This window comes from Porites lutea, chromosome 13, assembly GCF_958299795.1.
Source record: "Porites lutea chromosome 13, jaPorLute2.1, whole genome shotgun sequence".
NCBI classification, from domain to species: Eukaryota; Metazoa; Cnidaria; class Anthozoa; order Scleractinia; family Poritidae; genus Porites; species Porites lutea.
Genome location: NC_133213.1, coordinates 3,536,358 through 3,563,303, shown reverse-complemented (window position 1 = coordinate 3,563,303; position 26,946 = coordinate 3,536,358). Strand labels below are relative to the sequence as shown.

Below are 26,946 nucleotides of genomic sequence, written 5' to 3'. Positions count from 1 at the left end.
GCATGACTAGGGATGACTGGGATGACTTGGGATGACTAGGGATGACTGGGATGCCTAGGGATGACTAGGGATGACTAGGGATGACTAGGGATGACTGGGATGACTAGGGATGACTAGGGATGACTAGGGATGACAAGGGATGACTAGGGATGACTAAGGATGACTGGGATGCCTAGGGATGACTAGAAATGACTTGGAATAACTAGGGATGACTAGTGTTGACTAGGGATGACTAGGGATGACTGGGATGACTAGGATGACTAGGGATGACTTGGATGACTAGGGATGACTGGGATGACCAGGATGACTAGGGATGACTGCGATGCCTAGGGATGACTAGGGATGACTAGGGATGACTGGGATGACTAGGGATGACAGGGATGACTAGGGATTACTAGGGATGACTAGGGATGACTGGGATGACTAGGGATGACTGGGATGACTAGGGATGACTAGGGATGACTGGGATGACTAGGGATGACTAGGGATGACTAGGGATGAGTAGGGATGACTTGGATGACTAGGGATGACTGGGATGTTTAAAGATGACTAGGGATGACTGCGATGACTATTGATGACTAGGGATGACTGGGATGACTAGGGATGACTAGGGATGACTGGGATGACTAGGGATGGGTGTGATGACTAGGGATGACTAGGGATGACTGGGATGACTAGGGATGACTAGGGATGACTAGGGATGACTAGGGATGACAAGGGATGACTAGGGATGACTAAGGATGACTGGGATGCCTAGGGATGACTAGGGATGACTAGAAATGACTTGGAATAACTAGGGATGACTAGTGTTGACTAGGGATGACTAGGGATGACTGGGATGAGTAGGATGACTAGGGATGACTTGGATGACTAGGGATGACTGGGATGACCAGGATGACTAGGGATCACTGCGATGCCTAGGGATGACTAGGGATGACTAGGGATGACTGGGATGACTAGGGATGACTAGGGATGACTGGGATGACTAGGGATTACTAGGGATGACTAGGGATGGCTGGGATGACTAGGGATGACTGGGATGACTAGGGATGACTGGGATGACTAGGGATGACTAGGGATGACTGGGATGACTAGGGATGACTATGGATGACTGGGATGACTAGGAATGACTAGGGATGACTAGGGATGACTGGGATGACTAGGGATGACTAGGGATGACTGGGATGACTAGGGACGACTGGGATGACTAGGGATTGGTGGGATGACTAGGGATGACTGGGATGACTAGGGATAACTAGGGATGACTGGGATGACTAGGGATGTCTAGGGATCACTGGGATGACTAGGGATGACTAGGGATGACTAGGGATGACTGGGGTGACTAGGGATGACTGGGATGACTATGGATGACTGGGATGACTAGGGATGACTGGGATGACTAGGGATGACTAGGGATGACTAGGGATGACTGGAATGACTATGGATGACTTGGATGACTAGGGATGATTGGGATGACTGGGATGAGTAGGGATGACTAGGGATGACTGGGATGACTGGGACGACTAGGGATGACTAGGGATGACTAGGGATGACTAGGGATGACTGGGATGACTAGGGATGACTGGGATGACTAAGGATTACTAGGGATGACTGGGATTACTAGGGATGACTAGGGATGAATGGGATGACTAGGGATGACTGGGATTACTAGGGATGACTGGGGATTACTAGGGATGACTGGGATGACTAGGGATGACTAGGGATGACTGGGATGACTAGGGATGACTAGGAATGACTGGGATGACGAGGGATGACTAGGGATGACTGGGATGACTAGGGATGACTAGGGATGACTGGGATGACTAGGGATGACTAGGGATGACTTGGGATGACTGGAATGAGTAGGGATGACTAGGGATGACTGGGATGACTAGGGATGACTAGGGATGACTGGGATGACTAGGGATGACTAGGGATGACTTGGGATGACTGGAATGAGTAGGGATGACTAGGGATGACTGGGATGACTAGGGATGACTAGGGATGACTAGGGATGACTAGGGATGACTAGGGATGACTAGGGATGACTGGGATGACTAGGGATGACTGGGATGACTAGGGATGACTAGGGATGACTAGGGATTACTAGGGATGACTAGGGATGACTAGGGATGACTAGGGATGACTGCGATGACTAGGGATGACTAGGGATGACTGGCATGAGTAGGGATGACTAGGGATGACTAGGGATTACTGGGATGACGAGACATGACTGGGATGACTAATGATGACTGGGATGACTAGGGATGACTAGGGATGACTAGGGATGACTGGGATGACTGGGATGACTAGGGATGACTGGGATGACTGGTGAAGACTAGGGATTACTAGGGATGACTGGGATGACTGGGATGACGAGGGATCACTGGGATGACTAGTTATGACTAGGGATGACTATGGATGACTGGGATGACTAGGGATGACTGGGATGACTAGGGATCACTGGGATGACTAGGGATGACTAGTGATGACTAGGGATGACTGGGATTCCTAGGGATGACTAGGGATGACTAGGGATGACTAGGGATGACTGGGATGACTGGGGATGACTAGAGATGACTAGGGACGACTGGGATGACTACGGATGACTAGGGATGACTGAGATGACTAGGGATGACTAGGGATGACTGGGATGCCTAGGGATGCCTAGGGATGACTAGGGATGACTGGGATGCCTAAGGATGATTAGGGATGACTGGGATGACTTGGGATGACTAGGGATGACTAGGGATGACTGGGGATGACTGTGATGACTAGGGATGAATAGGGATGACTGGGATGACTAGGGATAACTTGGATGACTAGGGATTACTAGGGATGACTAGGGATGATTGAGATGACGTGGATGAGTAGGGATTACTGGAACGACTAAAGATTTCTTTTCTTTCTGGGGATGACTGGTATGATGTGGGATGACTTGGGATGACTAGGGTCGTCTAGGATGACTATTGATGACTGTGGATGGCGAGGGATTACTAGAGATGACTGGGATGACTAGGGATGAGTAGGGACAGCTGGGATGACTAGTGATTACTGGGGATGAGTTAGGATGACTGGGGATCACTTGGATGACTAGGAATGACTGGGATGAATTTTGATGACTAGGATGAGTAGGGATTACTAGCGATGACTGGGATGACTAGGGATGAATAGGGATGACTGGGATGACTAGGGATGACTATGGATATCTTGGGATGATTGGCATGACTAAGGACGTCTGGGGATTACTAGGGATGTCTAGGGATGACTTGGGTGACTAGGGAAGGGATGACAAGGGATGACTGGGATGACTAGGGATGACTGGGGATGAGTGGAATTACCAGGGATGACTGGGATTACTATGGATGACTAGGGATGGGTAGGGATGACTAAAGATGACTAGCTGACTTTAGTGAGGTGGGTGGGTAAGGTGACTTGGGTGATTAGGCTGATCAGGGTGACTGGGTTGACTTGGGTGACTAGGGTGACTATGGTGACTTTGGTGTTACTAGGGTGTTTAGGGTGACTTGGGTGACTAGGGCTACTAGGGTGTCTTGGGTGACTAGGGTGTCTAAGGTGACTTTTGTGACTAGGGTGACTAGTCATCCAAGCACTATAGTCGCCATAGACACCCAAGTCTCCCCAGTCACCCTTGTTAACCTAGTCACCTTTGTCATCCTAGTCCTTATACTCATCCTAGTCACTGAAGTCACCCTAGTCACCCCAGTTACTTAAGTCACCCAAATCACCCTAGTCACCCTTGTCACCCTAGTCACCCTTGTTACCCAAGTCGCCCAGTTTACCCTAGTCACCCAAGTCACCCTAGTCACCCTAGTCACCTTAGGCACCCTAGTCAGCCAAGTCATCAAATCCACCCTTCACACTGAAGTCACCCTAGTCACCCTTGTCACCAAAGTCCCCTTAGTCATCCTATTCACCGTAGTCACCCTAGTGACCCTAGTAACCAAAGTCATCCTAGTCACCCAAGTCACCCAAGTCACCCTAGTCACCGTAGTCGCCCTATTCACCCAAGTCACCCTAGGCACTTAAGTTGTTTAAGTCATCGTAGACACCCAAGTCACCCTAGTCACCCTAGTCACTCTTGTCACTGAAGTCACTTTAATCACCGTAGTCACCCTAGTCACCCAAGTCATTCTTGTCATCATAGTCAGCAAAGGCACCCTCGTTACTTAAGGTACCCTAGTGTCCGTTGTCACTTACGTTACCTTAAGCCACCCTAGTTAACCTAGTCACCCTAGTTGCCCTAATCACTGAAGTTACCCAAGTTACCTTAATCACCCTAGTCACCCTAGTCACCCAAGTTACTGTAGTCACCCAAGTCACCCAAGTTGCTCTAGTTCCCCTAGTCAATCAAGTTACACCAATCACTCTTGTTACTCAAGCCACCTTTGTTATCGTATTTATTCTTGTCGCCATGTGAAAATGAGTTAAATTTGTATGACTGAAAATTGACATGTTCATTGTTTTATCAGGGGTAATGACAGAATAGTATACAGGGTAGGAAATTAGGAATCTGTCTTTTAACTTTGATAGGTTAGGATACTTTTAGTATGCACCTTAAAGGTATCAACAGAGGGGAGGAGCTTGGTGGACCTTGTTGTTAATTTTTTTTTCTTGTGTTTTAAGGCCACCTTAAGAATGAAGACTACACTCGAAGATGGAAAAGTAGACCCAGTTGCATACCGTATTAAGTTTACTCCTCATCATAGGTCAGGCGATGAATGGTAAGTACTATGTACTCCTTGGCTATGCACATTAATTGGGGCTGGGTCCATCACATTGTCATTGGTTACAGCTGTTATGGTGTGTGCTTTATGTGTTGTAGGGAAACTCCGTTTTGGGGTTAATTCAAAATTTCCTCCCATTAATAATTAGGGCTAAGAAAGAAAGAAAAATTCTGAAGCAAACTAGGTGGAACACTGGCTTAACTGGTCAATGAATTTTACCTACAGCCTAATTATTTAGCGATTTTAAGGCCCAATGGAAAACATTAGCAGCATAAATTTCCATTTTCTTATGTGCTTGTGATATTTGTTGGCCGATTTGGCGCAGACTCAGTTCAAGCAGAACAGCTAGCCTGAACCTTTCAATCTACAACATCTGTGCTGCCAGACCACAAAGTAAGAAATTGCTAATAGATAATTAGGAAAACGTGAAAGGGAAAAGAAACTTTAAATGTTGTATCTCAACTGTCAAAATCTGAAGATTACCTGGGCTTCAAAACAAATAAGTACGTCATAACAATTATTAATCTCTGTAGGAAAGGAGGCTAATGTAACATGATGCACCTAAATTAAATTCAAGAGTTGAAGGAGACACTGTAGTTAACCTAAGTAATCCAAGTCTTCAATTGATTCACCAGGTGCATTTATCCGACTTATGACTTTACTCACTGTCTGTGTGACTCAATTGAAGATATCTCACACTCACTGTGTACAAAAGAATTCCAGTCAAGGTGAGTATCTTGTGAATTCCTGACGTGCCTGTGATGACATACAGTGTATTGCACAGTAAAAATAATATTGTTTCATTGCAACATATCTCAGTTAACTATGGTTTTTGAGCGGTAAAAAATCAGTTGATATTGTTTAGGCCATCCCCATAAAATGTTTTGTTTCCCATCGCCCTCCCTCTCGTGAAGGTGGGTTGGTCGGTCGGGCAAAAAAAAAAAAAAAAAAAAGAATGAACACATGATTGCATATTAAATCTCACGTTTAGTCTGCAATATATAATCAATAATCAGATGGTAAAAGATGTATATTAACAGGACTATCAAATGTCTAAAAAGGCTACAAAACGAAGTATCGATGATAATTTATGGCAATTGGTGTTAATAAGACAAGATCATGTGCTTGTAAATTAAAGTACTTGCTTCTTTACAAGTGATTCTGGAATTTTTTTTTTTTTTACTTTTCCAAAAAAATGGGTCGGTCGGGCGATGGGAAACGAAACGTTTTATGGGGGTGGCCTTAGTTGTAGCCTGTGGGGACAGCTAAAAGAGACGTAAACAGGAAAATGAAAACAGCAATCTCCTTTCTCCCTGTCTAATTCTTCATAATTTTTTATACACTTTATTCTTTATTTTGCGTTCCTCTTCATATTTCATAGCCTGCGTAGCAGGCACTTGGAAGTAATGGGCACAAGAAGAAACGGGAGTTTTCTGAATTCCTGAAACAGGTTATGTGTTTGGGGTGAGGGGGACAGTGTGTTCTCTGTTTTCTCTGTCAAGCCATCAAAAAAAATGCAAACCATTGTATACAGAGAGTCCCAAATCTGGGAAATAGAAAAAGATATATACACAAAAAGCCTTGCCAAGAATCAGGTCTGTGCAACATTTCATATGCAAGATATTCGGAAAAACGTATTGTGCAAATTTATAAAGCTTTGTATAGTGGAGATGCCATGTTAGTTTCCCTTTGAGGGGCACAAGACAAGTATGGCCACTGGAAATCAACAGAAACATTTGTTTTTGAGTTTTGTACAAATGCATGAATTTATCGCTTTAGGAAGTCAGAAAGATTAAAGTAGGATTTATTTTGAGATAAGGAATGTTTAGATAGCAAAATCTCAGAATATCTGTAATGTTTTTAACCTGCAAAAGTTCTTTCCAGGCTGCTAGCTAAATGCCATGTCATGAAAAAGCCTGGAAATTTAAGTGTTCTCTATTGTAAAACAAAGAACCCTTTCAAGCCAAAAGAAGTATAAATAAGAGTGTGGCCGCTGTAATACCTCGTGAGAGTAGAAAATCAGAACAATCTATAGTTCCTTAGTTTGAATTTTGGTGATGCCATGTGAAAACCAATAATAGGGCCATTTATACGAGGAAAAAATTAATAAGATGCGTCTTACATAAGACGCGTCTTAAATAAGACGCGAACTTTCTGTATAAACGGCACATTTCGTCTACAATAAGACGCGGCCTAGCTAAGACGCGTCTTATTAGATAAGACATGTTCGTATAAATGGTACAGTTCGCGTCTTATTTAAGACGCGTCTTATGTAAGACACGTATTATTTTTCCTTGTATAAATGGCCCTAATATGTTTGGGAAAGGTGGTGTTTTACAAGCTGATAGTATGTTATATAATTAGCTTTTGACTTCAAGTTTACAGTACCCCAGATGCACTACAGCCCAAAAGTGTGACTACTACATCTTATCCAATCAGAAAGCAACAACAATTTATCTTAGCCTCTGATTGGATAGTGGTAGCTTAAAACATATGTTTAACATTGACCACTAATTGTTCTAATTAATTATAGCTCCATGACTTGCATGACACATTTGTTTCTCTTTGACAGACGTTCGTCATATTACTGGTTGTGCAATGCACTTGATATTTACTGCCCTGTTCAGTGGGAGTATGGCAGACTGAACTTGAGTTACACTGTTGTGTCAAAGAGGAAGATTGGCAAATTAATATCTGAAGGAATTGTCAGGTGAGAAGTGGCATATTTCAGCGGTTGTTGTGTAACATGCACTCAGGTTACGTTAGTCTGAATTGTCAACTGTCCTCTTGCCCCAACCATTCTAACTTAACTCCTTCAAGTGATCAACATCAATAACCAATACAGTATCAACAGAAAAAGTCATGAGCAAAATCAAGAAAGTGATCACCAAAGGGAAAATACTTTGATCTTGAATCAAATTCTCTTAACTAATTCTGTAGGAAAAATGTGCAGATCGGTTTGGAGAATTTGTGTGTGGATATTGGGGGCTTAAAGGGGTACTTAAATTGTCAAAGTGGGGTTAGGATGAGAAAAAAGGCTGAAACTATTTTAAAGGGGTATTCAGCTACTGATCTAAATCTGAATTTTGGTTCAAAAGCTCATCTGAGGTACAGTCATACCCCACTTTATGGACACCCACTTAATATGGACACATTATTATTACAGACAGTAAGTTTGCTTTGTTGGAGGGGAAAGAAAACCCTCACATTTTCTCTAAATTCAACCTGCTTGATACGGACACTAGCTAAATTCAACCTGCTTAACACGGACACTAGCACTTCTATGGCCCCCTCAGTTTCTGTATTAACCGGTTTGACTGTAATTGAAGTGGGAATCTATTGTTTTATCAGACGTCACTGCTTTCTGTCACTTGTGCAGATCATCCAACACATGAATTTGATACAGTGCACCGAAAAAATTCTTTTCTGGGTCATTTTCAGAGACTGGGATGACCCAAGATTGTTCACGCTAACAGCATTGAGAAGAAGAGGATTTCCTCCAGAGGCTATCAATAAATTCTGTGGAAAGGTATTATCTGTTGTGTTACCATGTTTTCAAGGTACAAGAATTGACAAGGATGGAGGGGTTTTTGTGGATAAATTTCTTGGGATTGGAAGGTGGTTAGAAAATTTGTAGGTTTGGATCATTCATTTCTGAAACCTCTTCTTCCTTTGGCGGAGTCCGAGGTGACTTAAGACAAGTTAAGTTGTTGCAAAAAATAGACCCACGGGTTTTTTCAACTTTTGACTGGGATCAGTTTGCAAAAATCGGATAACGTGGCTATAAAGAATGCCTTTATTAGTAAGGATGCCAAGTTTGAAATTATGTTATTTGTTGAATGCTAACCATTAATGTGGCTCCTGGAAAGCCACTGAATTTTACAAACGTTTGTATAAGGGGGGGGGGGGGGGGGGGCAAGTTTGTTCCCCCCACCATGCAATGGTGTGACTTTGTATAGCAATATCTTCGCTTGCTTTCAAGGTAGCACCTTTAATACTAGGTACTTTTCCTTGTTTTGCGGTGCTCCCTCCAGCATTGTTAATGGATGTTCACTAACTGGACTTTATCAAAAAAAGAAGAAAAAAACATTGAACGGTCTATTTATGACATCTGTCATGGCTGCATAAAGGTTGAAAAGGGAATACTAGTGCCACTGTTGATCATATCTGGATACTACAGTATGTTAATTTGAGAATAATTTGGGTTTGTTGGTCTCCACAACATCAGATCAGCTCCTCCAGAACTTTGAAAATATAGTGGAGACTCTCCAAACAGACACTCTCATAAGCAGTAGCTCTACTTACAGCCGCCGTCTCTAAACCCGGTTTTTCTCATCTCCAACATACGAAAACTCTGTATTTTTACTCTCTTGCAAGCGGCCAGCTCCAGCTATGGACACCTTTTTTGCATCCCAATGATGTTAGCTTACAAGGGCTTCTTTTGTAATTTTGACGAGGGGCTGTTTACGTGGAGGGAGGAAGATCCTAGAGGGCAGATCATCTTAGCGCCATATGTTTTCTGTATTCAGTTTACATGCAAAGGGTTGTACTTGTCCCTAGCACTAGGATCTTCCTAGTACTAGGATCTTCCTAGCTGAGAGGTAGGAAGATCCTAGCACTAGGAAGATCATATCACCATGTAAACTGCTTTCGCTAGGAAGATCCTAGTACTAGGGACAAACGTGACAAAAATGTTGGCGGGTCGTTCAGTGGCTAATTACGGCAATAAGGCCGACCATTTCGTTTAGAGTAATCCACGAGCAGATTATTGTGTTAATTCAGCTGAAAGGTAGTGATTTACACCAGTAAAGAGAGCAGAAGGACCCAAATTGCATTTTTGATTTTGTCGAGCGCCATTTTTAATTCCTTCTCTAACCTTCTCTACTTGGACAACTCACGGGCCAAAATTTCTGCATCTAAACCCAACGTAAAGTTATTCCACCTTCTAGCATCTTCCTGGTACTAGGATCTTCCTCCCTCCGTGTAAACAGCTCCTAAATAATTCTAATGGGTCAGAGAAACTGGGATTCCATTGTAGGTAACCGTTATCATTATAGAAACTGCTGAACAGATGCTGTTGCCTTACAATATTGCAGGTTGGTGTGACAATGGCCCAGACAGTAACAGATCCTCTGCTTCTGGAGTCTTGCGTAAGAGATGAACTCAACGTTACAGCTCCAAGGTAATTTTGAAACTCACAACTGGATGCTGTCGTTTTGTGATTATTTAGTGTAGTTGTCTGGTTCAGCCATTGTTGCGTGAAAAGTAGTGGCAATATCAATGAGATTTCTGTGCAATTCTGTTGCAATATTTGTTGCAGTTTTCCCAAAAACTCACCGCCATTAGTCGTCTCAAGTGTTTGACATCATCAAATCCTGGGATTACAAAATGCAATATTTAGTACAGTTTTTTTTATGACGTTGTTTTTTGCTTTGAATTTCTGACACAAATGAGGAAAGCAATTAAGGATGCTTCTGTTTAAGGTAACTTTCCTTTTGATACTAAAGTTAAATGGAACTTTATTATATTTTGTGATTTAATTTTGCATTGAACTCCTCAGGGTGATGGCTGTGCTAGACCCCATTAAAGTTACAATACAAAACTTTGACAAGGTACATTGTATTTGTATGTAATCTGAACGACGTTCTAATGCAGAGTATAGAAATTAAAATAATTAATATCCTGAGGGCATGTTTATTAGGTCATGGAAACTCATGCAATGATCATAATGGAATTTAATTTTTTTCCTTTACATGTGAGTCATGCAAAATGATGTTTACTGCCAGTATGCTCTCAGTGTTAAATATCACAAAGATTTGCTCTCATTTTGGTTAGTTTAGTCAGTTGCTGGGTCAGAAATTTACATGATCCAAGCATTGTGACAGTATAATACCAAACAGTTTCATAGTCCTTCTCGTTGTAACCAAAACTTGATTTTACTTTAGAGAGTTGATTGTTTAAGGTACAACTGTAATGCAGATTATATTTTTTTCCTCAGCAAGCAACACTTAGTGTAGCCAACTTCCCTCAGGACCCAAGTAAAGGAAATCATGAGATTCCTTTTGGGAAGACAATCTTTATCGAACAATCCGACTTCAAAGAGGTACATTAACAAAACATTTTTGGCATTTATTTCTTCTCTGATAGCTGATTTTTCCGATATATCCAGATGGTTGTTTGATCCTTTGATTACCAAGTTTGATTTTTTATGAATTTCTTTGGGAAGCGAAGCAATCTGCCATTTTTCACGCAAAAGTTATCGCAAGGAGAAAAGCATGGTTTTGTTTATGCATGAGCAGAATATTATTTGTAGCGAAACACAGTTTTATGACATTGCGCATGAGTGGACCGTTATTTGTTGGCAGTTATTTGCAGGTCACGTGGTGGGCTTTCGGCCAATGAAAAGAAAGAAAAATTTGCATCAAATGATAATTGTCATTCCTAATAGTGGTCAATGTTAAACAATATTAAATTTCTTCTTTTCAAGCCCAAGGAAGTCAATAACTCCGTGCAACGTTCTGCCCAAAAGTTTTTATTTGAATGCATGGTAGTGCCTCAGGATTTTTTTTTTTGGAAATTGGAGCTTATAGGGTTGATATGATACTTTTTATTTATTTACTGTTAAATTTATTCGACTGTAAAACTAGTTGGATGTTTCCCCTCAATATATTTGTGTGTAAAATAAAATTGACTGAGTCTTCTTGACTTGCCCTTGAAATTCTCTTTTAGGTTTCAGAGAAAGGTTTTCGCCGCCTTACCCCTGATCAATCCGTAGGACTGAAGTACGCTGGAATGGTGATTAAACTTGATAAAATTGTTAAGGTAGGTTATTTTTTAACTTTACCATAAAGTAAAAACCCTTTTTCTCCCAAAATGGCAATATTTCCCAATTTTATTGTGTGGAATTCCAAAAAACAATTAAAGTCTACTCCTGATAACTTGAACCTTCTAGGGAAATCGAAAAAGTTTGAGTTATTGGGAGTTCAGGGCAAATAACTGAAAATAATGAAGTAATCAAATGGATAGGGAGGGAATGCAATTAAGCAACAAAGCTTGATTAATATACAAAGATGGACACTGAATTTGAACTGGAGTGACAAAAAAATAAAGACAAAGAATTGACACCGTTGTTTTGAAATTAATTCATTGTTTTGGATGCTGTTTATGTTTTCGAATTGTCAGGTGCTTAAAATGTTATTTGAGTTATTGAGGGTCAAGTTATATAGAAATGATCTGAAGGGAAAAAAAAATACTTCTAATTAGCGGCAGGTACAAGTTATCGAGGGTGCGAGTTACAGAGGGTAAAATAACATTTAATGTATTAGGGAACTTTGGTTCGAGTAAGCATGAGGTTTGAGTTAGCAATGGTTTGAGTTATCGGGAGTCAACTGTAGCAGCATAAGAATTCAAAGTACAGGCAAAGAGGTTTCATTTCAATGGGCACCCTGCAGCATTTCATCCACAGACTAAAGAACCCCCCCCCACCCCCCCCGGGCTCTTTAGTTAGAACTACCTTAAAAGATGCCATTACTCATGCTGGGAAAGGGTTTTGTTGGTTACTTACTAGAATACTTTCTATCCATTCCAATGATGTCTTAATTTTTTATAGAGATTTAGGAAGAATTAAAATTAATTTTATTATGATCACTTCCATGACTTTTATTTGTTTAACCCTTTGAACAAATTTAAGTGCGGACGGTACATGCAGTCTGTATTATTTTAATAATTAATTGTGCTGTTACATAGCATCATGTTCTGACACAAAAATACATTGTAATGACAACACATAATTGTTTGTTGTGTTTTGATTTCAGGACTCTAGTGGTAAAGTGACAGAATTGCTTGTGAATTGTGAATCAACAGAAACTGCACAGAAACCCAAAGCTTTTATTCACTGGGTGTCCTCCCCACTAACATGTGAAGTCAGGCTTTATGAGCGGCTGTAAGTACTTTGATTAAGTTGCACTGGTCAGTAATCTCCCTTGATTTGTCTTAACTTTTACTTTGTCAAAATTATCACATTCTCTGAATAATAAAGGCAGGTTTATTTTTGTCATGCAAGGATAAAACTAGCTGGCCTTTGCCCTTTCATTACAACTCATTTTAATTCATTGAAAACTACTTCCTCTTCTAATCAAGTACTACTTGCCATCTGGTGCATGTGTGACTACCCTTAGAACCTCTCTGTGCTAAACTGATATTACTTATTCATGACCATACATAAATTTTGTAATCATTACAGTTTCAGACACAAAAATCCTGAAGATCCTTCTGAAGTGCCTGGTGGGTTTATAACCGATTGCAACAAGGTGAGATGATATATTCAAACTAAAAAAAAATTTCTTCGAAAAAAAAGAATTTATATGAACCTCAGTGTGATTTGAAAATCGTTTGTTTTATTTCCCCTAAATTCACATTTTCATTTTGATTCTCTTCTTGTTAGGATTCCCTGACAGTAATCCCTAATGCATTAGTGGAGAAGTCAGTCAAAGATGCTAATGTCTACGACAAATTTCAGTTTGAAAGAATTGGTTTCTTCAGTGTTGATCCAGATGCTAGTAAAAAGAAGGTTAGTTTCTATTTGAACGAGGCTGAAAATGTACAGTTTCTGTGGTTAGAAATAGCCACCCTCCCTTCCTCCCCCCAGTAATGAAGATGCTCAAATCCACTCAATCAGAACACTGTTACTTGTGCTGAGTGCTGTTTTTTCATTGAACCCCTTGAATGCTGCAATGGTTTTTGTCTTGTCACGCAATGTTCCTTTCTTTGGGGAGGAGCATTGCATGACAAGATAAAAACAGCTGCGTGGGAGACTACTTGAATGTTCGAACCTGTGACTCCAGATATTAGATATAGGTGGTACCACTTTAGTGCCTCCTTTCAAACTATTCAGTAAAGAAATTTTTATCATTCTTTTTCTCAGCTGGTGTTTAATCGCACAATTTCCCTAAAGGAAGACCCTGGAAAACTGTAAGCAGTGAGCTTTCTGTTACCTTCCAAAAGGAATGGATCTCTTGGAAGTGCATAACGTTTTAGTGAATGGACATAAAATGGAAGAGTCTGACATCCAAGGAAAGAAGACACAAAGAAGCGAGAATTATTATAAAATTAGTTGAGACTGATGTCTACCATGCAAACACCAGTTGTAATATTATGCAAATGCAGATGAGTCAGATCGGAAGTTTACACATTCTGTCCCCAAGAGACAAAACTCATACTTCCTTGATTTGAAAAGTGGATACTGTTTGACCTTCTTAGTGTTTATAGATGCCATTGAACTAATGTGTATGTTAAATCAGAGCAAAGAGAAAAGAAAGGACCAAGGAAGCAATTAAAAAAATACATAACTGACATAAAATGATGATGGTAACAGAATTTTTTAATACTTAGACAATAATGTACCCTTGCCTCCCCCCCCCCCTAAGTTTTTCATAACCATTGTTTCCAATTTCTCCTGGGTATTACAGTCGTCCCAAGAGAAATTGAAGACAATGGTTCTGAAAAATTTGGGGGGTAAGCAAGTTACATTGTGTTCTATATGGATACTGAACAGTTATTTTTAGTGTAGTTGAAGTCCAATTAGCCTGTGTTCAGCTGCCCCCTCCCCTCAGAAAAAAGGGATTGGCTTAAGTCCAATAAACTAAGTTATTTAGATGCTTGTAGTAGCTGTAACCCTTACTTAGACGAATATCTATAAGAAGGACATCTCTCTAAGATGGCAACATAGTAGCAGTCCTAAAGGTGTCCATATTGGAGGGAGTTCAGGGCTGTCATTAAGAGGCGGGGGCCGGGGGTTCTCCCCGGCTACTATAAACATGGCCCCCGGCTACTTTCATAGGAAAATATAAGAAAAATAGAACCAAAAGAAACCCCTAGCTGTTTCATTCCTCGCCTACTGGTTGTATTTACCCTGCAACTTGAAATCTTAGTGACGACCCTGGAGTTGATTTCATTGTATTGTTTTGTCAGCCAACATGGTCGCCTTAATTAATTGTCGCTTGAATGCAAACGACGAACACTATTAAATAATTCTGATACGTACTGCAAATCAAATTTTAGTATGCTGATAAATCTGTATTATCTAAGGGATTTAACTCTAAACTGCTTTGTTGTCACAACTAATTACAAGAAGAAATGAGACATCAAATAAAGAATTTCAAATAAAGGATTAGTTTTTAATGTTATTTACCTTCAAATAATAGTACAAAAATTCGCAACATTCCTTTGTGCCTTCGGTGATTTCTATTCACCATACAAAATTTATAAAGCCACATGTGACATGAAAATATATTAAAACTCGCCACTAAAAAAATGTGATAAAAAACCAGTATAAACACTTTTGTCTGCACTATGCTTTTTGGTCAAAACAAGACGGAACCGCCAAAATATTTTTTATTTTTCAATCAAATCGATTAATCGCACCTTGAGTGCATCGCAAAACTAATTAACTGTAACCCAGCTTCAAAAAGAGTTGAAAATTTAAAAACATCCAACAGAGCAAGCGTATACACAAAGGTTACTGTTAAAACTGAAGGGGAATAAAACACTGAAGTCCAGAACGATCTCCAAAAAGAGTAACAAGCGTCTAAAGTTCATGTTTCGTCAGAAAGTTTATGATGTGTAGAAGATTCCGTTTGGTCGGAAAAAGTTGTCTCGAATAACCCTCGTACGACCATTTTTCGGCGCACCGTGTTGGGTTACGCAATCCTGGAGTCTCCATCCAATTTCCCACGAGCTTAAGATGGGAAATTCGTATTTTATCTCCGGGTCTTTCAGCTTCCTCTTCTGTAAATACGCATAGCGGCCTCCACCAAGAGCGCTGAAGCCATCGTAGAGAAGTTCCCTTGTATCTCTGGACACGGGACGCATTTCAACAAGAAGCGATTCCGGGTCTTTCTTTGCCGTTTCCTCTACCTCTTTACGACTCTCCTTTTCCTCTTTCTCTTTTGCTTCCATTTCTTGTTTCAGTGAGTGCAGAGCGTTTATTTTTAGCCCTTCTTTGCGAGGTCTTTGGGCCACTTGGGCTGCATCACGAGCCCATTCCTTCGAGTACCTCGCATGCCAAGCCAGGCGCACAAAAGCTTCTTTATCGATGGACTCTTTCCAAAAGTTCTGACGCTGTGTGTCCATATTTAGTTCCCGAACCATTCTGATAATTGACTGAGCTTTTCAGAAACACAGATCCTCTTTTAAATCGTTGTTTTAAACTTTGCTTAGGCTGACCTTGCGGGAGATTACTTTTGTCTACTTTCTGAATCCCTACACACCGTTGCCATAGGCAACTTTCCATTGTGTGACACTTCGTGTAACATACATGACCCATAATGCGAATTAAGGTGTATCGATAAAATTTCCATGTGGTCTGGACTCCTGGATGACAGCGTAAAAACCTCAGATCATACAGGAGCCCATTTATGGCCTAAAAAGCAGTATTTTTGGGATTATGCTAGTGAATGCACTGCTTGGTCTTCAGGTGTCTGAGGAGGACTGAGTAGTTTCCCACCAAATTTTTACATCTCATCAGACAGACCACCAGAAGATCAAAGTGTATTTGTTGTAGTTAATTTTTTATCCCAGTTAATTGTTATTTTCCTTTGTTTCAACGTCATTAGCATACATAGCGATACCCAAAAACAAAAGAAGAACAAAATTACCTGAGATAAAAAAATAATACTATATAATAACTCCAACACGGCAATAATGCCATTTGCGTTAAATTTTAAATATCTGCTTGTTTCTCAAAATTCTTCAAGTCTTGACATTGTCTGCCAAAACTTTATTCCCCGTAAGATTTTTCAATTATCGTTGAAATCCGATAATCCCTTGCAGGTATTCCGTGTGCGGGTACAATTCCATTTTTCCTCCGTGACCTCTGACGTCATGCCGTAAATACTGCGGCAGCCATAGCTACTTGAATTCTTCCTTTGCAAGAAAGTTTGACTTTTACTGGGAAGAGTTTGGCTTCAAAATGAAACCAAAAGGATCAGATCTTGCTATTGTCGCGACCCATTATGGCTAGTAAGGCTGAATATTTTGAAAATGGACAATTGATGCAAAAGTCATGACCAAAACCTCGAAACATCTCACTTACCGGTGTCATCGTTCATAATTGCGAAGTGTTAATTTTACGTATAATCCTCGAAAATGGGAATCCTCGATCTGGAATTGATGTTTGACTTATTGGACACGGACATGAGAGGCTATCTGACCTCAAACCAGCTGCAAGATTTCCACGAGTCACTGTATTTTTCTCCCATAGATTACAGGCAAATCGAAGCAGCAATTCGAACAGTTTGTGGTCCTGATTCTCGCGGCGTCTGCCCTCGAGAAAAGTTTGTCAACGTCCTTGATGAACTAGACCGACGCAAAGCGCTGGAGGAGAAAGTCTTTTGGGATTTTAAGGCAGTCGATGTAGAAGGAAATGGAAGGATCTCACTCAAAAGTGCACTGATGTTGTTTAAATTGGTTCACAGTGAATTATTCTCTATGAAGACATGGCGTTCCTTTCTGTCACAACGTGAGATACCAGAGGCAGACGTATGTTATGACGAGATCAAAATCTTCTTGTGCAACCTTGTGGACGGTGGACCATGCGATGATGAGGAATTTGAAGAGGAAGAGAAATCTGTCAGCTTGCGTTACTGCAATAACAAGTATGAAAATCTCAAGGAACTGGAGAAATTTCAGGTATTTTAAATGAGCAGTCTCTGTTTCTTATACCCCCCTCCCCCACTAACTCCCTCCTGTTATATGCCCCTCTGCCTGTCAACAGAAATGATAGAGATCATAACCCAGAGGGGAGGGGGATACTCTGGATTTCAAGTGACAGGGATGATTGAAGGATTTTTTCAGGTTGGAAAATTAGCTTGATTTAACTACCGGGGTTTTTTTGGGTATTCAAATGCTCCAATGTTGCTTTTTAAGGTCCCCTGTTCCAGGTTTTAAGATGGTGAGGAAAGTGAATTGAGAAAATTTGCACAAAAACCGTGTGGGCCCAGGGGAGAGATGGAGTGATGGTGCCTGTAACAGGGTTCTCATTAAGTTTTAAAGTAGACAGCTATGATCTAAAGTAGGCGGCTTGGTAACTGAGTGCTGTAGGCAATATCAGGCTTTCAGTCTCTCACTTTACCGTATTTCCCCAAAAAGTGAATGGCTCAAACCTCCAAGTAGCCATTTTTAGCCGGCTGCTGGCACTTAATAAGAACCCTGCTGTAAGCATCGTTTTCAGTACCTCTTTCCAGTATACATGTACATGTACTAGTTTCTTCCCTGTGATTGGTCAGTTGTGACAGCTTACTTCAACACTTCTGTCAATCATTTGGCTTCATGCGCCCAGAGTCTAACATACATGTCAAGCTGCGAAACCCTCCTACATCACACTTTTGATGAACAACATTTGACATTTTGACATGAGAAATGGTTTTTCGGGAAGTAGGCAAGGTGGTGGGTGGATTGAGGTATTTGAAAAGACGTTGACAGGCTCTCCCCTTCTCTCTTTTCACTATTTTTCATTTGTTTGCTCTTATCACTGCTCGCTTGCTTTTTTCGCTCAACCACACTGTCTGAGAACGTGGTACAGACTACATTAGAGAACAATATTATAAGACCTGTCTTAAAGTATGTTGAAGGAGGAAACTGTACCTGTCCATTTAAATACTGATAGGTATGCTCTCGCTTAGTTATGTTAGAAAAACACTCAGCTGCTGGTGTTTGCTATTAAAACCAAAAGTTCGTTGTCTTATAGGAGATGTGTCCAATTTCCCTTTAATCATGTTATTACAAAGTTCTCTTATCTGCTTGACTATCAGCAGCCCTAAATTACTAGTAAGCATTAATAGGACAAAGTCATTGTAATACACACATGTAGGACAGTATAATGTATCATGCCTTCAACAACTCAACAGTAACTGTAAGTGGCATTGCACACACTCACACGAATTATTTTCATTTCTAGCAAAAGACCCCCTGAAAATCCTGTATTTTAAACTTAGGAAAGCCTAAATTATCACAAATTTTGGTATACGTACATCTGTAAGTTAATTGGTAACAGAACTTGTGTCGCCCAATTTGGACACTGATCATACTTGTGATTAAACAAATCTACAATAACTCTCTGACTTACAGCAATTGATCACTCAGGTCAATAACCAGAGTTATATACTGTTAACCAAGCCCATGTTAGGGTAACAGTCTGACGACCAATATATGTCCTTGAAACATTGACATAAGACTTTTATATGAAATGGTGACATTTGAACAACATACATGTAAAGATGGGTTAAATGACAGGGACATATGGCCTACTCCTCAAAACGCGAAATGACCTTATTTCAGACTAGGGACATATGCATCCCCCTGAAGAGGGCCTCTTTTACTGATAGGACACAGTGCAGTTATTCCTTTTGATGAATTCCGTATAGTTTTTTGCAAATGGTGACTGCGGACACCAATACACTCATCCAGACAGTCATATCCAGGGGCGGATCTAGGGGGAGGGTGCAGGGGGTGCGCAGCCCCCCCCCCCAAGATGACCTGCGGTTTTCTAATACAACTGGTATTCTGCAAAAAAAAAGTATGTGGTTTATTAGTGTTGAAGTAGAGAAAGAGACAAGTGCACCCCCTCCTAAAAAAAATCCTGGATCCGCCCCTGATATTTTCAACGTACAAGCACTTGAAACATGGCTGTGATTTATGTTTAGGAGGATGAAGCTTCCCTTGCTGCTGAAGAAAGGGACAGGATGCACCAAGCAAATAAACTGAAACAAGGAGCTGAAAGGCGCACTAAGCGACTTGATCATGAAGGGGTTATTGCTTTACTTCACGATGACGAGGAATGGGATGAGAAAGCGGCAAAGAAAGCAAGGCATAAAGTTACTGCAACTGATCTCATACAAGCTCTTCGAACAAAGTAAGGATTAGGGAGGTGGTTTTTGTTGGGGGAGGGGGGAGGAGGGATGGTTTGGGCGACTACCCGTGCCTCTTTAGGTCTTCTTTTTTTGGAAAAAAAAAAATGAAACGTTATCCCCTGTCCCAGCGATACTTGTCAAAACCAAACATAAGTATCCTAGTTCTGCCTTAACTCAATTCTTTTAAAACTTGTCTGTACTACTTTTTTGTATATTTTGCTGTAATTTTAATTAATTTGTTCTTTTCTGTTCTATTTTTACTTATTTATTTATTTTTGTTCTTTCTGGTTCCTCGCATGTATATATTTTAAATGAAACGTAATTGTTATTTTTGTGGCCAACTAAAAAACTGAATGGTTAATAATTTTTTTTTAAAATATAATTTTACGTTTATTGACAAAACACATATTACAGTTGCAAAATTTAAAACTAAAAAAAAGTATATAACGATATTACAGATTGGATCAAAATTACATAAAGACGAGAAAGAATAATACAACAGTTGTAGTAATACGCACAATAACGTTAGACCTGCTAATTAATCTGTTAATCTGTTAAGGGTTAATAATAATTAATAATTACATTGAAACGTCTATGACTGATTTGAATTCTATGGGTGAAATTTCAAAAATATTTGTGGATCTACCTTGTGGATTCACTTAGACTTAAGTAGACAGACAGACAGGCTGACAGGCAGACAGACAGGCGGCAGGCAGGCAGACAGACAGAGAAGTAGGTAGACAGACAGACAGACAAACAGGTTGATTGATAGATTCACTGTTATTTGAATATGGTAATTTCACAATTTACAAAACTTCTTTACACTGTACATGAAAACCAAAATTGAAACAGAAGTAAATACTGTAGATAATACTCTAAAAATATGTACAGATGATAAAGTCTAGTCAACAGTTTCTTACCTACTGAACAATTTTCTTGCTTTAGATTCAGATGCCTTTATTTCAGTTGGTAATGAATTGCACAGCATTCCTCCTACTGTATATATGAGAAAGACCCTTTACAATATTCTACTTTTGGGAATGTGATCGAGTGCAGCATTGCATTCTGTGTTTCTGAGCTTAGACTTACATGTACAAGGGTTGTTCTCACATGCCTTTGCCGTAGACAGACTGCAGGTAGACAGACAGATAGACAGACCAGCAGACAGAAAGACAGACAGACAGACAGTCAGAGACATGCAGACTTACGGATAAACAGGCAGGTAGACAGACAGTCAGACAGACTGATAGACGGACTTGACAGACAGACAAAAAATTTTGGTTTTAACAGCTGAGTTCATAAAGTCAATTTACCGCGTTTAAGAGATGGAAAGGCTGGCATTTCTAATACTAGCCTTTCTTCAGAGCAAATTGTTTTATTATGACAAAGGGATAGTGCATGAACATTTACCATCTTTGAATCTGCTTTTGATTCTGTTTAAAGGACATTCCATCATTTCAAAAAATATATCCAAAGCTTTTTTCTGTAACGGAATTCATGACCATCAAGTAAATGTAGTCATATTCGTAACTGAGCATCTTCACTGCAGATACGAGATCCTTCGAGATAAGCTTATGCTGGAGATGCTTAAACATCACATTGGAGAAGGGATGTGGACCGTACTCTCTGAAGGCGAACAACATGAACGGTTTATGCAGCTTAAGATGCGTGTTCAACGCTTACGTAAGGATGATAAGCTTGATGGTGCTGATGGTCTTCCAGGGGCTGGTGCTCTGTACTCAGCAACTCTGCTTGCACTGATGGGACTCAGTAGAATTGGAGAAGAAAATCAACGGCTTGAAGAGGCAGAGAAAATTAAACAGATGGAAAAAGAAGGTCAGTTTTATCAGCTTGTTGTCCGTTACTTTACTTTATTCGAGGCTGATTTCATTTCCAGTCTCACGTTAGATTATTTTTCGTTTTACCGTGGAACCTCGATATAACGAATGGCCAAGAGGCTGGCAAAATTTGTTCACTATAATAAGGTTTCATATATCAAAGTTCTTTTCCATATATTTTTCTATTATTGGGATAAAGAAAATTGTTCGTTATACCGAGACCTTCTTGGTTGTATAGAGGTTCGTTATATCGAGGTTCCACTGTATTATCATTTCATAGCTCAAAATAACAGCTACAATATAGACTATTTAAGTCCATAAAAAGCACTTACAGGTTGATATAGCCTGCGTTGCAAGCGTTTCCGCGCGAGTTTGCCCTGAAACTTTCGCGCAATAACTCGATTGGAAACGCTTGCTACGCAGGCTAAGGTTGATACAAATACAAACAATGCCCACACTTGTTATAAATAATATATAGATTTAGCCATGGCTAAAAGAGAAGCTCTTGATAATATTAATAGTTTGCTCATACAAAATATAAAATCGTATAATGTTAGACCTAAGCGGCGAAGGCAACGAGAACCATGAATAAAACAACAATAGGTCTAATTAGCAAAAAAGCATCTTTGTACGTGCAGCACACCTCAGTTACACGGTTACACGTTTTATGGTGGAAATGTCGTACTTGGTCTTGTTCCTTTGTTTTTTTTTCACTGCCACTCATTTTCACCTTGGTGACCGCCAGCATTTCTCATTTTCTCACCGCCGTTACAAAATTTTCATGTTGTTCTTCCAACAAAAAATGTGTCCTTTTTCTAATCTCTCGCTGTAGCTCTCTGTCACTCTTTTTAATCGTGGAGTTAATTATCGTATTTTGATGGAAATATCGTGGAACTTACTTGTACCGTTCGCAATTTACACAGGAAAGTCAAACAAGGAGATAGAGGAAGAATTATTGCAAGCGCGTGAACAAGCAGCCTATGGGCAATCAAAGAGCGAAAAACTCCTGATGGACCTGGAAAGACGCTATCAACAGGACAAAGAAAAAGTTATAGCTAGGTTGAAGGGTGCCGATACAAACACAATGACCACAGAGGAAAAGCTAACAGAGTATGGACTCATCATACGCGAGCAGTTACGTGGATTGGAAGAAGCAAAATTTGAGAGTGCGGCATTGTCTGTTGGAATCGCAGAAAGACTAAAAACGCATCTGCAGAGGTATTCCGATAAGACGAAAATCTAGACTAAGGACTCTTGGTGTTCTTAGATAGGCTGTACTGTAAGAAAGGGAAAGATGAAACGTTCTAGAGTCACTTTAACCCATTTTCTAAAAAGAATGACGATGATGATGATTTGAACTCATGGAAGGCGTTTATGTGTAATTCCGAGATTGAGAACACTTTTTTGACCTTTCTTGTGCTGCCCTATTTCTTGAAATGTCTGTGTTTGAATTGTTCAGGCTAACAAATATTTCTTTCTAAAAATAAGTTGAATTACAAGTTTCTGATTTCTATAGTTTGTTGTGTTTAGCTCTTTACAGGAGCATAAGTGGCCCCTGGTCTCTGCGAAATAATGTTACTTCAATCAATAAAATACCTCACTAAAATCTCATATTTTGGAAAGATTTAGGTACCGTTTGTCCGGTAGCCAGTTAGCGACCACTTGCTGTCTGCTAGGCAGTAGAAGACTTGGTAGGGGAAAAGTGGGCGAATACGGATGACGATGGGGTAAACGATAACAGAGGCATATCCTCCTGTTGCTTTTGGGAATGTCACACTAACCGCGAATGTCTGTTATCATTCTAGACCAAAAGATGATCGTCAACGTCAAGAACATTTAAGCAGAGAACGTTTGCTTCACAGAAAAGGAAGAAAGCTGCCACGAGACTGGAAAGGACAAGATCTGAAGTTCAGTACTATAGGAGAGGCTGGCTTGGTCGATGCATTGGAGGACACTGTACGTGCACTGGAGAGAAAACAAGCCATGGAGCGAGAGATGCTTATCTACCTTCTACAGGGAAGAGAGAGTGTGCAGTCGCGCAGTGCCGCTAAGAAACTTAATGCAGGTACAGTATGTTTTGGGCTCGTAATAAATTTTTGTTTTGGCAAAGCTTGTTAAAGACTGTTCGCAGTCCTCATTTTTTCCGCAAGATCGTCGATGTTTAGCGCATTGCGTTACAGGAGGCCATATTGGTTGCAAATGTACTGAGTCTACCCCCCCCTTGAGGATGAGTATCATCCTCAAGGTACATGTAGCAAGGGTTGCGGAAGGTTGCGGAGTGGTGAGAGCACTCGCCTCCCACCAGTGTGGCCCTTTTTCAAATCCCGGTATCAACGCCATATGTGGGTTGAGTTTGTTTGTTGTCGGTTCTCTCCTTTGCTCCGAGGTTTTTGTCCGGGTACTCCAGTTTTCCCCTCTCCTCAAAAACCAGCACTTCCAAATTCTGATTCGATCTGGAACGCATGGAAACGTTTAAACGAGTTCTCAAGAACTCTGAAGTACTTCTTGGCTAAACGAATTACAATTAGACTTTTTTTTTTATCAAATCTACTTAGGGGAGCGGGGGGATGGTTTACATGTAGCTCGTCTTCCTCCGTCAACCGCTATAAACCCGAGGGCCCACCGCTCGGTACTTTTTAGTTTAATACAAAGATGGCCACCCCTAACGGAAAGCGCTCGTTCTCGACGATCTTATGGAAAAATAAAGGACTGTGAACAGTCTAAGCTTGTTAAGTCAATAGCCGGTCGATTCGTACAGTGTTTAGATAGTGTTACCCCCAAGATACCCCACCTGTGTAGTCGAAAAAGTACTCACACCCACCGTCCACCCACCCGCTGTCCGAACGGATTTTAGCGCCCTTGAATACTTAGGTGTGATATATCAAAAGTTTGCCGTCGTTGATTCTTTGACAAATTGCAGATGAACGCTCCAACCAGTTGCTGGTGCTTCGAACTCAGCAGCAGGCGTGGAGAGAACAGAGCTCCTCTGAACGGTTGGTAAGCAGGGGGCGGCATGCCGCAATTTTTCAGGAAGCTGCTGGACTTGTTTTTGAGGACAGACGGGCTGACTTGAGAGTGTCTAGGGGCACTTCCCCTGATGATGTACAAGTGGCTGCTGATATTTTGGCTGACTTGCAGCACACACATGAAACAGAAAGTCAAATGCTGCTTTCCTTACACAGCAAGGTATATGAATTGAAGACGTGTTTATAAACAACTAGGAGATGATTTGAAAGTTTCTAGGAGTTCGGACACTACCAGAATAGCGCAACGCTCATTGAGAATCTTGTAGTGGGAGACGAAAATTTTGCAGACGACTATCACGTAGCAAGATATGAGACTCGCGTACTGCATGACGAGAATCACGTAGCGAAAGACTAGCATCGCGTAACGCGTTGCCTGTAGTGCAAACGTTTTCTAGGGAATACGGTCGTTAAATGTTTCTTTTTTTAAGTGGTGCACCTGTTCATTCTTTCGAAAGTTGTGGGGAGAAGGGTCCCTCCTTTCACCACTTCGTTCTTCTTAGAAAGGCTACGTTAAGTTCTGGAAGAATCGCGTAGCGATTTCACGAAGATCCCGGGAACTGGTAGACTGAAGTAAAAGATTATTAAACTGTTTTGCAGAAATTATTCTTAATGTTCCCTTTCTTTTTTCCAGGACGTGCAAGAGTTATTCCGTCTTCGAGAGCAAGAGCATACATCGTGGCAGGAAGAGTTACTAGACGGAATAGCTGCAGTTCTTCTTGGAACCGAAGATAATGTCGCGCAGGAAGATGAACTTCTGAAAGCTTTGGAAGAAAAGTACGACGCATTGCGTGACAAGCTGCTTCTTGAAGCGTTAGAAAAGCAGATGGGGGCTGCAGAATGGGCGCGACTTTCTGAACAGGAGAGACAAGCTCGCTTGGCTAAGATGAAACTCCAGGAGCGACGACTTAGACAACAGGGAAGGTTTGATGACGCTGCTGCTCTTTTAGGAGAGGGGCTAAAAAATGCCGAAGCATTACAGGTACTGTTCAACTTTTATATTGCCTTAACTTTGGCTCAGCAAGCTTAAGGAAGAGACTATTGGGAGGTTGTAACTTTCGTCTTATAAAACGCGCTAGCCTGCAAATACTGCCGTCTCCCGCTCCTCGCCGCTGGGAACGTTTCGCATGAGAAGACAGACGGCTGTATTCGAAGGCTATAAAAACGCTGGATGATCCTTTTTCTGCTACACAGACGAGGGTAAAATTGAATTATTTAAGTAATGTTTAGAAAACGAGCAGGAGTGTATTATCAGGTTTTAAAAACTGGAGGCGAAGCCGAGAGTTTTTACACGTGATAATACAAGACTGCGAGTTTTTTGAACGGCTTCAAAATCTGTGATATAGATCAACTCATTCTTGCACTAATATTTACATTTGGGGGTTATTTTGTTTTAAAAAATCGGACTTAAAATTTAGCCATGTCTTAACCAGATATAAAGACACTCATTAAACATTAATTTCGTTTGTCTTCTCTTTATGAAGTATTAAGAAGTTTTCGAAAAACAGAGTTAGGGCTACAAAGTTGAGGATAAATTATTTTATAACTGAATTAGGGCAAGAGTAAGAACAAGGAGATTATAGATGGACAAAACGGTTATAGTGAATTGATACTCACAACTGAAGTGTAGGTAGCATAAATTCCTTTCGTCCACAGTGGACAATTTTTTTGAGTAGATAAAGGATTCTTCTGGCATAGTGAGGATAAGCCGGTTTAGAAAATCCTGGTGACGTGTTCTGTCTTCATCTTCTTTATTTTACAAAGGCCCTATTGGGTGAAAATCGCCAGCGCTTTCTAGAACGACTGAAGGAACGCTTGGAGCGTCGCCAGAAGCGAATCGAAGAAGGATTAGATCCAGACGAAGAGGACGAAGAAACGATGCGTCTCTTGGAAGAAGAACAAGCTGCGAGCACTGGTAATATTTTACGAGATCTGCAAAACAGATTTGACGAGGAGAAAGACGCCTTGCTACGGAGGCTTCAGGTACATAGAGTTGGTGATGCACTATTTTGGTCTTTCCCCATATCCACATACAAATTCTCCACACTGATATTCAAACATTTTCTTAGAGATAATTTGAGAGAGTTTAATAAAAAATCAAAGCATTTTCTCTTTGGTGATCATTTTATTAATTCTCATAACCATTTTTCTTGACAACGTATGGATATTGTTAGGAGAAAATTGATGTTGGTTACTATTGGGACTTAAAGGGTTAGGTGCGCAGGTATTCTTTACCTTTGGTACCAGAGACTTTTCAAGCGCGGTTTCCGGTATCTTCGGTCGTATGCCGAAGATCTGTCGACCTGTGGCCGACACCAAAGTATCACGCCGCACGCGAGAAGAAAACCCTGGTACCCAGGGTAGTGTACGTAAACGTATTGAGGATACTTGTCACATGATCAGGTTCATTTATGGCAAACTGGAATCCTCC

The 26,946-nt window shown here is 40.7% G+C and overlaps 3 protein-coding genes across 3 annotated transcripts in view; 2 read left to right on the top strand and 1 right to left on the bottom strand.

The window, feature by feature from the left end:
- LOC140922613 (glutamine--tRNA ligase-like) overlaps positions 1–14,913 on the top strand; it is a 37,000-nt gene extending 22,087 nt beyond the window's left edge. The window contains exons 15-26 of the mRNA XM_073372596.1: positions 4,648–4,745; positions 5,384–5,476; positions 7,321–7,458; positions 8,190–8,277; positions 9,845–9,930; positions 10,309–10,360; positions 10,747–10,851; positions 11,478–11,570; positions 12,563–12,690; positions 12,991–13,057; positions 13,192–13,317; positions 13,672–14,913. Coding sequence (XP_073228697.1) covers positions 4,648–4,745; positions 5,384–5,476; positions 7,321–7,458; positions 8,190–8,277; positions 9,845–9,930; positions 10,309–10,360; positions 10,747–10,851; positions 11,478–11,570; positions 12,563–12,690; positions 12,991–13,057; positions 13,192–13,317; positions 13,672–13,722 — 1,125 coding nt within the window. The 3' untranslated portion in view covers positions 13,723–14,913. The remainder of the gene's footprint in view (positions 1–4,647; positions 4,746–5,383; positions 5,477–7,320; positions 7,459–8,189; positions 8,278–9,844; positions 9,931–10,308; positions 10,361–10,746; positions 10,852–11,477; positions 11,571–12,562; positions 12,691–12,990; positions 13,058–13,191; positions 13,318–13,671) is intronic.
- LOC140922615 (protein SPMIP1-like) lies at positions 14,903–16,004 on the bottom strand. Its single transcript, XM_073372598.1, has one exon. It carries the CDS (start codon positions 15,894–15,896, stop codon positions 15,360–15,362), a length of 537 nt encoding a protein of 178 aa, XP_073228699.1. The 5' UTR covers positions 15,897–16,004; the 3' UTR covers positions 14,903–15,359.
- A 638-nt stretch (positions 16,005–16,642) lies between these two features.
- Positions 16,643–26,946, top strand: part of LOC140922206 (uncharacterized) — a 42,965-nt gene continuing 32,661 nt past the window's right edge. The window contains exons 1-8 of the mRNA XM_073372190.1: positions 16,643–17,435; positions 19,448–19,656; positions 21,204–21,490; positions 22,416–22,710; positions 23,298–23,557; positions 24,413–24,678; positions 25,150–25,497; positions 26,280–26,498. Of these exons, the coding sequence (XP_073228291.1) occupies positions 16,893–17,435; positions 19,448–19,656; positions 21,204–21,490; positions 22,416–22,710; positions 23,298–23,557; positions 24,413–24,678; positions 25,150–25,497; positions 26,280–26,498 (2,427 nt within the window). The 5' untranslated portion in view covers positions 16,643–16,892. The remainder of the gene's footprint in view (positions 17,436–19,447; positions 19,657–21,203; positions 21,491–22,415; positions 22,711–23,297; positions 23,558–24,412; positions 24,679–25,149; positions 25,498–26,279; positions 26,499–26,946) is intronic.

Bases quoted from the DNA above. Each gene is read 5' to 3' on its own strand.
- LOC140922615 (XM_073372598.1), bottom strand. From the start codon at position 15,896: ATGGTTCGGGAACTAAATATGGACACACAGCGTCAGAACTTTTGGAAA.